Raw genomic sequence first — 14158 nt, forward strand, 5'->3', positions numbered from 1 at the left:
CAGACGTAGCGGTTTTTGTGCATCATCTGTCTTTTCTTGTTTAATCCTGTCAGAAGATGGACACTTTCGCTCTATTTTCTACTTTGCTATGGCTGTATGCACGTTGCCTAATGGCAAAAAGCACTTTGAAGGATCATCAGAAAAGTGTTTGAGATGAGTTTTGATTTTCTCATCAATTACCCTTCCGCCTACTATGCATTTCTTCAGATAAATCATTTTCAGATCACCCGATCCTATTTTTACAGGCTTCAAACTTTCTCTTAGGTCCTTGTAATTAAATATTTCGCAATATTTCCCCAAAATCCCACTTCTGAATAAACTTACTGGTATGTATTTCGATTCAGTATTTCTGAAATTTTACGTTTTTTCCCTACTTAGCCAAAAACTCGATCGGCAGATAAAAAAGGAGTGTCCTCGAAATGTAAAGGAATGAGGTGCCTCGGTCACATGCACTGGAGATTCTCCACTGACTAGAAAGGTCGAAAATTAATCGAAAATATGCATCCACTCTCTATTATACAGTCCATCTTGACAGTACAAAGTTTTTACATCTGACTTCCGTATTTCTGACAGTCAGTATGAGAAAAAGGTACAGAACAGTGCAGTAATGGTGAAAACGAATACCAGCTGGACACAGTTGGTAAGTCGAAAGCTTTCACACCAGTACGTTGCATTGTAGTTAACATTGCTTAATGAAAGAAAAGAAAATAAATTTATGAACTTTATGCAGTTTGATGCATTCATACTTGTGGACAAAATTGTAATTGTTGCATTTTTTACTCTTCAGAGTTCTTCTTCAATGTTTTAAAACGGGTTTTAGCGATATCTGATGGTAGGAGTATGTAGTGCTGGTCAGAAAATACGCGATATCATATCAGACTCACTTCTGTCCACGCGTGGATGTTATGGGTTTTGAAAAGTTGCTCGTCTACAAGGGAGAAATGAAGGTTAGGGTTTAAGGTCCCATCAACGACGAGGTCTTTAGTAGCGGAGTACAAGCTCCGATTAAGGAAGGCTGGAGAAGGAAATCTGCTACGCTCATTTCAGAGGAACCATCCCGGAATTTGCCTTCAGCGATTAAAGTAAAACCACCGATGCCCGGACGCCGATTTAAAACTTCAAATTCCAGAATGTAAGTCAAGTGCCTTACCACTGCGCCCCTATACTCGATGCACTGAGCAAATCTTGAGCATACGTCTTTAACGCGCCATTTCATAAGCTTCTATTCTCTTATTTTCTGTATTATGTATCGTTCACATTTCACATTCAAATAAGACTACATGCCACACAAGTACATTCGGAGAAAACTTAACAATCATTTAAATTTGTATTACTTGTTAAAGTATTTACCTCTTTTAGAAATGATTTTTATGCTACTGCCAGTCTGCATTTTGTATCATATCTACTTCCTTGCCAGTCACCAAATCTCTGCTCATTTTCTAATTTAATTCCCTTAGCATCGTGTGGTTTCACTCGACTACACTTCGTTATCCCCGTGTAACTTTTGTTGATGTTCATCTTATAGCGTGTCTTCAAGCGATTGCGTGCAACTGATGATCCGTGTTCTCTGGCTTCGCTGATACAATTACTGTGTCAAACCTCATTTTGTTCGTCTGTCTTAAATTTAGTTGTTTTCCAAAAATGTGTTTAGCTTCGTTTAACGCCTGTTCAACGTGATGAGTGTGTAATGTCCCCTTAGAAAAAATTTTAAAAGACACTGCTGGAAATCCTCTACGTTGATTTTCAAACAGCTCAGCAAAACTGAACGCACTCAGACATTTTTCTCTTTATTTATTCTGCTGATCAACACTAAACTGACACACATTCGCGCTCTCTCTCTCTCTCTCTCTCCCTACAAAAGAATGGCCCTGACTAACAATAACCTATACCTTTCATAAATCACTTACCTCACAAAAATGTTCGTTACTCAAACTACTGCAATACAGCGTGCGCCAATACTGCCAGCTGAATAAAAGATTCTAACTACTGATAGGCATAGTTAGCAAATGAAAGAATTTGATGGAGAACAAACAACGTATTTACTTTAATAGTGTTCAAAAGTCATCATATATATACCAGTTCATGACATCTAGTCTTACAAATTTCCTTTTTATGACGGACACACGTCCAGATCGTCCGCTCTCAAAACTCTGCCATATCTCTCCCCACATCTACCACTGCTGGCGGCTCAACTCCAACTGCGCAACACTACACGCTGTTCACATCCTACTGCCCAACACTACACAAGCGAATATTCCAACAATGCCAACCAGCCATAGACTGCACACAGCACATTCAGTGATTTTCATACAGAGCGCTACGTGGCGCTACCAACATAAAAACCTAAACAGCCTACTTACAAGTGAACGCCATGGAGGATAGGTTACGACTCTACTTCACTCCCTCCTCAAATACTGCTTATGTGACTGTATGATGTGATTCCACAAACTCCTTCATTCTTGGTCCGTTTTTCTTCGAGGAGAGGACACCTCGCGGGTGTGTTAGGGGCGTAGTGACTCCTACACACTATAAGGGCTTCCTTGTGCAATACAGCTTTGAAAAAAACGCAATTGTGTCCTCATCACTATTTTCACGCAAGATGGGGTGACACAACATGCCGCTTGTCAGGGGAAAGATTTTCATCGAGAAACCTTCGATAACAACCGCATGGTCTCTAGGCAGTTTCAAAAGTGTGGCCTTCCAGACTACCGACCTACTCCATGTGACTTCTTGTTGTGATGATATCTGACAGATCGTGTCTATCAGTGATGTATCCAGACTCCTCCTGATCTGAAGGATAGTATACAGGATGTGCTATGAGCAACTGTCGTATATGCTGTTTTACGGATGAAGAACGTTGGTGAGTCGGGAGGCCATACTGAACACCTGTAGTAACTTGTGACCATATCCTAATAAACGTGTCATAACCACCGTTATCATGTGTGTGATCGTTCCTTCCATTTTACGCTCACACCACATTCCAACTGCTTACAGCGCCATATTTTCACCTGGTGGCAGAAAGTGGAATTGCGATTTTTCAGGATACTACGCGAGCGCACCGATTAATGAGCATACCTACGATGTTTTCAGCATCCTGCGATGAATACAGCCCGCACTGCAGGACTCAGAATACCGCCAGTTTGATCATAACCACCCGGTACTTAACTCTGGTTCAAGGGCATTGGAGGTTTGCTTCTCTGTGGCGAGAAGAACTGAGACGATCACGGAATGCGTGCAAGGACGAGATCTGAAAGAATAATCTCTTTCGTTCGTCTCACGCTGGCCGTGTTTTCGCGGTCGCTCCGATTCCCACGCAGCCTGCGCTTTCCCCAGAGCCCGTGGCGCCGGCGAGGCACGCCACACATTCCCGTCTCTGTCTGTCCCGGACTGGCGCCAAACGCGACCCGTTTTTTTGTCGCCCGTGGCGGACCAGAGGGGGGAAAAACTGTTTTGCTTTCCGTCCGGTGGGAGATTAATTTCGGCGCCGACTGATGCCCTCTTCCGCTCCGTCCCACGACTCGCGTTCGCAGCCGGGTCTGCAGCTTCACGTCCCGTCTACGTCCGCGTCACCGGAGACAGGGAACACGAGCACCGCTCGACAGAGGTGGAGGTACAAGCTGATGCAGTCTCCCTGAAGGAGTCATGCAAGCACTGTACTGAAATGACCTAAGGAAGCGACGGGGATACCGAGGAAAGCAGGAAGACTACCACATTATTAAACATGGGACACATGTTTGATTGGGATACAACCACTCACTTGACGAAAGGTTTGTTCCTAAAGACTGTAAAGTAACAGGTCACACCAATATTCGAGAAAGGAAATAGGAGTAACCCATCGAATTACAGACCCGTATCACTGACTTCAATTTGCAGTAGAATTTTGGAGTATATACTGTACTCGAACATTGTGAACCATCTTGAAGAAAATGACTTATTGATACATAACCAAAACGGCTTCAGAAAATACCGTTCTTGTGCTACACAGCTAGCTCTTTATTTCCATGAAGTAATGAGTGCTGTCGACAAGAAATCTCAGACGATTCCATATTCCTAGATTTCCAGAAGGCTTTTGATACCGTTCCTCACAAGCGACTATTAATCAAATTGTGTGACTGGATTCGTGATTTCCTCTCATAGAGGTCACAGTTAGTAGTGATAGACGGTAAATCATCGAGTAGAACAGAAGTGATATCTGGCGTTCCGCAAGGTAGTGTCATAGGCCCTCCGCTGTTCCTGATTTACATAAATGATCTAGGTGATAATCTGAGCAGCCCCCTTAGACTGTTTGCAGATGACGCTGTAATTTACCGTCTAGTAAAATCATCAGACGATCAATTCCAATTACAAAATGATTTAGAGAGAATTTCTGTGTGGTGCGAAAAGTGGCAATTGGCACAAACAAAGAAAAGTGCGAGGTCAATCACATGAGTACTAAAAGAAATCCGATAAATTTTGGGTATACGATAAATTGCACAAATCTAAGGGCTATCAATTCGACTAAATACCTCGGAATTACAATTACAAGCAACTTAAATTGGAAAGACCACACAGATAATATTGTGGGGAAGGCAAGGCGAAGCAAAGACTGCGCTTTGTTGGCAGAACACTTAGAAGATGCGACAAACCCACTAAAGAGACAGCCTACATTACACTTGTCCGTCCTCTGCTGGAATTCTGCTGCGCGGTGTGGGATCCTTACCAGGTAGGATTGACGGAGGACATCGAAAGAGTGCAAAGAGGAGCAGCTCGTTTCGTGTTATCGCGCAACAGAGGTGAGAGTGTCACTGATATGATTCGCAAGTTGGGGTGGCAGTCACTGAAACAAAGGCGTTTTTTTTTTTTTTTTTTTTTTTTTTTTTGCAGCGAGATCTATTTACTAAATTTTAATCACCAACTTTCTCTTCCGAATGCGAAAATATTTTGTTGGCACCCACCTACGTAGGGAGAAATGATCATCATAATAAAATAAGAGATATCAGAGCTCGAACGGAAAGATTTAGGTGTTCCTTTTCGCCATGCGGCATTCAAGAGTGGAAGGGTAGAGAAGTAGTATGAAAATGGTTCGATGAACCCTCTGCCAGGCACTTAAATGTGAATTGCAGAGTAACCAAGTAGATGTAGATAATGAGAAAGTAGGAACCATCGTAGTTATTTAGGATACCAAGGAAAACCTAAAAACGGACGGCCACTCAGGCATCCTGTGAGGGATATGCAAGACAGACCCATGCTGCTTGGGATTGATCCTGCTTATTCACGTCGTACGAATGCCGCGACGTTATCATACATGTGCGACCGCAGCGCACTCCCGCAGCCATTGGAGGCTTCAAATGATGTCCGCGAACTACACACGAGTACTCGGAGTGGACTAGCATGAGTTTTGTAGAAGAGGCGACATAGATCCTGCAAATGACAAGATTTATTATGGTAGTTAGAATTTCTCACACCGTACACTCACTGTTCCTTAAACGCATCTACCAATCTCTATAATTCTTCGCACGTCCGGGCACCCATGATGCTCTAGAAGCAAACCGAGTCATGCGAAAACATCTTGGGGGAGCCGATCGCACGACGGCTCACGCCAGCACGATATCTTCAATTACCTTCATTTTCCTCTCATGCCCGCCTTATTTTTCAAACTGTCGTTTGACGTTTACCCCATACTGACATCATACAAGGATATAAAAAGTACGAAATGGCTTATAACAGATCATAAATCACTGCATAGTAAATGACGATGCCCACAATTCGTTTATATTACTGAGGGATGAAAGGTAAGTAATAGTGAGAACACACTATCTCATTCCGAACTGAAATAGTTACATGGTGTTGGTTTCTTCATGTACATCTGCATCTATTCCCCATAAGCCGCATCGCGGTGTGGCGGAAGGTATTTCTGATATCCTCTTTCCAGTTCCAATCGCGAATTGTGGCTTGGGAAGAAGGCGTTCCAAAGCACAAGGCATTGGTTTATGTGCTGTCGTCTTGTGGTGACAGAATTTCACCGAGAATATTTTGTTATTACCATCAGTGAGTCAGAGATGTGTGGAATAATTTTAGTTCAAAAATTGATTCATTAAATCTAGAGGGTAAATAGAACGTTTAGCCCGCATCTCGTGGTCGTGCGGTAGCGTTCTCGCTTCCCACGCCCGGGTTCTCGTGTTCGATTCCCGGCGGGGTCAGGGATTTTCTGTGCCTCGTGATGGCTGGGTGTTGTGTGCTGTCCTTAGGTTAGTTAGGTTTAAGTAGTTCTAAGTTCTAGGGGACTGATGACCATAGCTGTTAAGTCCCATAGTGGTCAGAGCCATTTGAACCATTTTTAGAACGTTTACCTATCGACATTTTAAAACGTGAGTGGATCTGAGACAATATTTCGTAGGCGAATGCTGGTTGACTATCATTTAAGTGACAACAAATAAATGTGTTTGTATAAGCTGGTTGCTTTGTAACAATATTTTATTGGATACATGCCAGGATTACTGAACGACTATGACATACCTCTTTGTACTTAGTACGATGTGATGTTTCATCTAATTCTTTCACTATCCGTAAATACATACGTAATATGATGTGCACGAGATGTTCATCAATAATGTTGTATCCGGATAATATCAGGTTCTTTCTCTTTGTTGACAGCATAATTTTGTAATTATGCAGATTTAAAGAGAGCTGACAGCCATAACAGCAAATTGAAATTTATTCCAAATCCTGGTCTAATGATGGTGAAAGTGATAGTGTTTCCGTTAAGACTGGTTAGTCTGTAATACGAGAAATAGAACGTTTGTGTTGTAAATATAGGTTTTTTAGCTCTTTACTATTATAAACACTGGATTAGGATCCAGTTGTCGTTCATTTTTATGTTTTTAACAGATTTAAAGATCTCCGATTCTGCCAGAAACCGTTCATTATGAGAGAATAGAACATCGATCGTCAGTTTGAAAATAAACGTATTTTCTGTAAATTATGATCTCGGATCCTTCCTGAACGACAAGTACGTCCAGTAGCAGGTGCTGTCCTGTAGAAAACGCCATCGTCAGAGTGTTGCTGGTCATATCTGATTAATCTTTTTGTACTTTTTAAACTGATAGAGCTCCTATTTTACTCGGTTCTGCTTTCGTTTAGCATGCGCCGTCGAGTGTAACGGGTTCTATTAGTTCTCCAACTTTCTAAAATGCCTCAGCTTTTCTAAATGACACTGCCCGTTATTTTATGCTTCTCAGGTAGACGAACGTGTGAGCATGCAGTTTGCAACAGACGAAGTCTACTCTGACACCTGCTGTCTGATGGCTTGACAGGTCTTGTGCTTGTTAGCCGCAAGTACAGCGCGTGTAGCACAGGGACAGAACTTCTGCCGACCTGTTAACTCGCCATCTCATCAGCGTTTTCAGTTCAGAAGCACCACGTGTTGGACGTATTCGTCACCGAAGCGTTTCCTGCTATTACCATTTGAAGCGGAAGCGAAAGTGTGTTCAAGAGTGGTTCTCAATCGAGTTCTTTAAACTGCTGAGCTACCGATCGTGGGAGAAAGCTGCCAGCAGGTAGGAATGGCGCCAAGCAGGCGCCAGCTGAGGGCAGGCATTTCTGGCGACAGCAAACTGGCCACTTGTCATGCTGCGTCGACCCAAAGTCGGTATTGAGCGACGAGCCGCAGTGGGAAAGGACTGCGCATATCCTTGCCTTCAAATACATCCCCTTCGGCATAAATGCCAATTTTTTGTTCATTTTTCATTTGCCTGGACTCTGACGATGTTCATTTCTAACACACACTGGTGCGCCAAAACACTATTGAATGCTAACCTGTCGTCTTTTACTAGTGGAAGGTACTGGTGGGATCAGCTTCGCAAAGTATCTCTTTTCTGATTTTCTGAATCGCAAAAATGGCTATGCAGGTACAGCCTACGTTCGCATGCCTCGAACAAGTACCAAACACAAAATTTCTGATTAGTGGGACAAATTTATTTAAATCTTATTGAATTAAGCTGCTGAAAAGGACCAACCTCACAGATCATTTGATGATTTGATAAGATACCAATCCATATATTGGATGTTCAATAATCATGTTCAATTTCATTGAAACATTATTAAGGGGAGGTGCAAACAGACAGCCGGCCGTGGTGGCCGAGCGGTTCTAGGCGCTACAGTCTGGAACCACGCGACCGCTACGGTCGCAGGTTCGAATCCTCCTCCCTCGGGCATGGATGTGTGTGATGTCCTTAGGTTAGTTAGGTTTAAGTAGTTCTAAGTTCTAGGGGACTGATGACCACAGAAGTTAAGTCCCATGGTGCTCAGAGCCATTTGAACCGTTTTGCAAACAGACTGATTTTAAGGATCCTGACTAGAAAGCGGAATGGGACTTTGACGTGTTGTAGGAACGAATTTAGCAATAATTAACATTTATTTCCTCATTAAAAGTAACACACGCACATATGTTGTTAAAACACAGTTGCTTGGAATGCTGGCGCGTGAATCTCGACACTTTGTACATTATGCAGCGCAACAACTGGACCGACACGTGTGGGCCAAGTCTGCTAAAATACTGGTTACGATTTATCAACATCACACTGATCACTCACACAACGAAAGATAGGATTTAGAAGAAAGTTTCCCTACTCCACATGTAAGCTCACTGGGACAGAGCGTGACTGGCTCTAGTGGCCAATTTCAGAGAACAAAGCCCACTTCTGAAATTCCGTACAACTCAGTAATTTTGTAAATACATTTGCCGAGCATGAGCAGATCTACTCCGCGATGAAACCGAGCCTTCAGTTCGAACACGAGAGTTGTTTACGTCGAATTGGAGCCTCGTGGCTGGCAAAGAATTGCACGTGGTGCAGCAGAGTACGGCTACAAAGTCCGTGGGGATGGATACTGAATTTAAGAGGCCTGTGTATTGCTGATTAGCATTTCTGTGTTGGCACGTCAGTGTTACTGTGTTGAGGCAAGTGTGTGGTGGCATAAATTTTCTTGTTGTAGTGGGTAAGTGGAGTTGAGTTTTCAGGTCTGTGTGTATGTACACTACTGGCCATTCAAAGTGCTACACCACGAAGATGACGTGCAACAGACGCGAAATTTAACCGAGAAGAAGAAGATGTTGTGATATGCAAATGATTAGCTTTTCAGAGCATTCATACAAGGTTGGCGCCGGTGGCGGCATATACAACGTGCTGGCATGAGGAACGTTTCCAACTGATTTCTCATACACAAACAGCAGTTGACCGGTGTTGCCTAGTGAAGCGTTGTTGTGATGCCTCGGGTAACGAGGAGAAATGCGTACCATCACGTTACCGACTTTGATAAAGGGCGCATTGTAGCCTAGCGCGACTGCTGTTTATCGTATCACGACATTGCTGCTCGCATTGGTCGAGATCCAATGACTGTTAGCAGAATATGGAATCGGGTGGTTCAGGAGGTAATACGGAACGCCGTGCTGGATCCTAACGGCCTCGTATCACTAGCTGTCAACATGACAGGCATCTTATTCGCATGGCTGTAACGGATCGTGCAGCCACGTCTTGATCTCTGCGTCAACAAATGGGGACGTTTGCAAGACAAAAACCATCTGCACGAACAGTTCGACGACGTCTGCAGCAGCATGGACTATCAGCTCGGAGACCATGGGTGCGGTTACCCTTGACGCTGCATCACAGACAGGAGCGCCTGCGATGGTGTACTCAACGACGAACCTGGGTGCACGAATGGCAAAACGTCATTTTTTCGGATGAATCCAGGTTATGTTTACAGCATCATGATGGTCACGTCCGTGTTTGGCGACATCGCGGTGAACGCACATTGGAAGCGTCTATTCGTCATCGCCATACTGGCGTATCATCTGGCGTGATGGTATGGGGTGCCATTGGTTACACGTCTCGGTCACCTTTTGTTCGGACTGACGGCACTTTGAACAGTGGACGTTACATTTCAGATGTGTTGCGACCCGTGGCTCAACCCTTCATTCATCCCTGCGAAACCCTACATTTCAGCAGGATAACGCACGACCGCATGTTGCAGGTCCTGTGCGGGCTATCTGGATACAGAAAATGTTCGATTGCTGCCATGCCCAGCACATTCTCCAGATCTCTCACCAATTGAAAACGTCCCGTCAATGGTGGCCGAGCAACTGGCTCGTCACAATACGCCAGTAACTACTGTTGATGAACTGTGGTATCTTGTGGAAGCTGTGTGGGCAGCTGTACCTGTACAAGCCATCCAATCTCTGTTTGACTCAATGCGCAGGCGTATCAAGGCCGTTATTACGGCCAGAGGTCGTTGTTCGGGGTATTGATTTCTCAGGATCTATGCACCCAAATTGCGTGAAAATGTAATCACATGCCAGTTCTAGTATAATATATTTATTCAATGAATAACCGTTTATCATCTGCATTTCTTCTTGATGTAGCAATTTTAATGGCCAGTAGTGTGTGAGTGTGTGTGTGTGTGTGTGTGTGTGTGTTGTGGTGATTTCTGCAAGTTGAACTCATGGCTGTTTGCCGGCACGTCCGCAGCCCCTTGTCGCTGGGCTCGTGGCCGTGTGTACAGTAGTGGGCCCTGATGGCAGCGGTGTGCCGGCAGGTGGGTGGTGCTGTGCCTGTCGTGGTTCCTGTCGGCGGGCGGCGGCTGGTCGGCGGAGCGCGTGCAGCAGCAGTCGTCGCTCTTCCACCTGGCGGGCTGGGGGCTGCCCGCCGTCTGCACCGTCGCCGTGCTCGTCCTCAGGCACGTCGACGCCGACGAGCTCACAGGTAGGCTCACTCTCTACTGCTAGTCTGTCGCGAACTGGCGTGGGAGGCTGTGGCCGTGCAGACATACAGGCAGATTGTTACAAAAAGTGAAATAGATAAACAGTAGCCAGCCACTGGTCGTACCGCCATTTATTAAACAGAAAAAATAGCGTCGTTACCGGCCTTGACAGGGGCATCGTCAAATGCCTTTTCACGTATGACCGTGTCATTGTTAATATCTTATGAGGGACGGGAAAAGGGTTTTACCTGGGGAAGGTAAAGGCCAGCCAAGGCAAGGACTGTGGTGTGGAAGGGGAACCGAAGGATAACAACAGCAACACCATTCGCAACTAAAAAATTTTAAACAGCAAATGTATTTAATATTTGGCAAGCCTAATTTGATATAGCAGCCTCAACTAATTGCTTTATTTATTGTGTTTGTATGATAATGAAAAACGGAGTGCAGTTTTTTCAAGATATACATTTTCTTAAAAACACTGTATCACAAATAGCTTTAACAAGATCCAAGAAAATATTCAAAATAGTGTTATTTTAAGTAAGATATTTGCTTTACATACTTAGCAGTTATTAAGGCAATGAACAACTTGAACTACTAGCAACTCGCTCAGTTCGTTCCAACACTTAAGGCTAACAATTACTGGCATTAAGAAAATGATCGATTACATTTACAACATTAAAAATACCAACACAAACACAACTGTTAGTCACTTCATTCCAGAAACAATCATTTCTCACGACACACTACTTCCTGAAATCGTAAAACTTACATTCAATAACTGGCTACTGATAATTTACAGAGATTACAACGTGATTAAGTGCGTTTTGTGCACTCGCACAGAATGTAAGAAAATGCTGCTAAGCACACGCTTAAATACAGTTCAGTTGCCAAGTGGCAAGCAAATTGAGCGTGGCACTTTAACAGTAACTTAATAACGTTAACACGACTCTCCGTAATCCAATGACGACGCACCAACCTGTTCTCTTTTGTCACAGCAATATTAGAAATACGGTTACAGCATTGGGCAGTTTCCTTCCTTCATCAACTGACCGGTGAAGACCATTTGGATAACCATAAACAACTTATTTGCTTGCCCAACAACATGAAGGAAAAGGCGACCAGTTACAGGACCGAGGAATTGTCTTCTAAAACAGACTTAACATTACTAACAAGGGAACCTCCCCATCGCACCCCCCTCAGATTTAGTTATAACTTGGCACAGTGGACAGGCCTTGATAAACCGAACACAGATCAATTGAGAAAACAGGAAGAAGTTGTGTGAAACTGTGAAAAAATAAGCAAAATATACAAACTGAGTAATCCACGGGCCACATAGCACGTGAGCTCAGGAACGCCGTGATCACGTGATAGCGTGAGCAGCTGCAGAAGGAGAGGTGCTTGGTTCAAGTCTTCGCACAAGTGAAAATTTTACTTTCTTTATTTTTGCATAGTTATATCTGTCCGTTCGTTCATTGACGTCTCTGTTCACTGTAATAAGTTTAGTGTCTGTGTTTTGCGACCGCATCGCAAAACCGTGCGATTAGTAGACGAAAGGACGTGCTTCTCCACTCGGAACCGAAAACATTTGATCGAAAGGTCATAGGTCAACCGATTCCTCCACAGGAAAACACATCTGATATATTCTATACGACACTGGTGACGGCATGTGCGTCACATGAGAGGAATATGTTGTCGACCCACCTAACTTGTACACTTGGCGAATGGGTAAAAAAGATTCTTCTACCTTGCCCGATTTAGGTTTTCTTGTGGATGTGATAATCACTCCCAAAAAAGTGATGAAAACGTAAGAGTTTGTCACATAAACTGAAAATGAAAAATTAAAGTTTTCACTCGATGGAAGATTTGAACCAAGGACCTTTCGTTCTGCAGCTGCTCACGTTACCACGAGACCACGGCGCTCCTGCAATCCCAGTCTCCTTGATGTTGCATATCTTCCCATAAACTACTCAGTTTGTATATTTTGCTTATTTTTTCACAGTTCCACACAACTTCTTCCTGTTTTCTCAATTGATCAGTTTTTCAAGGCCTATCCAATGTGCCAACTTATAACTAAATCTGAGGGGGGGTGCGATGGGGAGGTTCCCTTGTAAGGAGAACCGTAAGCTTATATTGCTTAAAGGGGCGTTTGGTCCATGAGCATTGACATACGGCTTAACTCCGTTATCAGACAAGAATGAAACATTCAGGTTTCCTGACTGTAGGAAGTTACTGCCAGTCTGAACTAATGAGGTTCAGTATATGTGATTACACCAAGCACGACACGGCAACGGAGCCTTTATAGTTTTGAATACTTTCAGATTAGTCCATGTACTTGAGCTGACCAAACCGCACCACAAAGTCACATGCAGACGCATGCTTGAGCCTACTACACTTGTGTCGCCTTTAATCAGAGTACACAGTTCTAAGTATTAAGCTCGATTCGTGAGAAACATTCACAACCAGCTCTTCGTTAAACTCAGATTTGTCGGAAGCGTACCAAGGCTCACCGTTTTCAATCGCCGGAATTGGTCTCATCAAGCAGCGTACACAGTGGTATCAATAGACACGAGGCCACGACTGCACAGCTCCACGGACCATCTCAGCAAAAGACGAAGTAGCCTACCAAGACAGCAACAATCGACTTTCTACGGGCCGGTCTCCACACCCCATTCGGGCGCACAGCACTCCTCCAAAGTCCCTCTCGCGATCGCCGTCCGCACGCGTCTTCTGCTACGCGCCGCAACCCGACGTCTCGCGGCTAGTTTCTCTACCTCTCTAAACGCTCGCAAAGATGTTCTTCCCATCCCCCCCCCCCCGCCCCCCTGCCATTCAGCCATTCAGTACCATCGCTCAGGGCGTTGAATAAGTAATGCAACACAATTTTTTTTGTGAAAGTAGGTTGGTGTAATTCAGGATTCCAGTACATCATATTATTCTCCACTCTTTTGGCTACAGAACCCTGTTTTTCAGCATCGTTCATTGCGATAGCCTTACGCCACCTTACTGGTTACCACTATATTGGTCGACGTCGCAGCCAACCTCTTGCTGCATCAATAACACCCCCGTCATCCACGTATTGCTTCCCGCGGCGTGGAGCTCTCAGTCACGGAAGTCAGGAGGTGCGAGATCTCGGCTGTAGGATGGATGGGGAAGAACAGTTCAGTGAAGTTTCGTGAACTCTAAGGAGTGCAGACTTGTATGAAGCCTTGCTTTTTCAAGGAGAACATTTGCATTTTCGGGTTGACGAACACCTTTCAGAAGTCTCGTCTGTGTGCAACGAGCCAGCATGTGGGAAATCGGACAGGTTGGCGTGACCTTGTTGCGATGATGACAGAAGCCTAGTCCGATGAATCACCGTGCTTTTGTTCTCTGCTAAGTCTCCGCAGAAATTGTGCAAGCGCTTATGAATATCAGCGATGCTGTGCTT

At 44.3% G+C, this 14158-nt stretch overlaps 1 protein-coding gene across 1 annotated transcript in view; it reads left to right on the forward strand.

Moving 5' to 3' along the window:
* Window positions 1–14158, forward strand: part of LOC126456483 (frizzled-4) — a 479673-nt gene that overhangs the window by 419810 nt on the left and 45705 nt on the right. Inside the window, exon 3 of the mRNA XM_050092233.1 lies at window positions 10567–10733. Within this exon, the coding sequence (XP_049948190.1) occupies window positions 10567–10733 (167 nt within the window). The remainder of the gene's footprint in view (window positions 1–10566; window positions 10734–14158) is intronic.

The sequence above is a fragment of the Schistocerca serialis genome, chromosome 2 (assembly GCF_023864345.2).
Source record: "Schistocerca serialis cubense isolate TAMUIC-IGC-003099 chromosome 2, iqSchSeri2.2, whole genome shotgun sequence".
NCBI lineage: Eukaryota > Metazoa > Arthropoda > Insecta > Orthoptera > Acrididae > Schistocerca > Schistocerca serialis.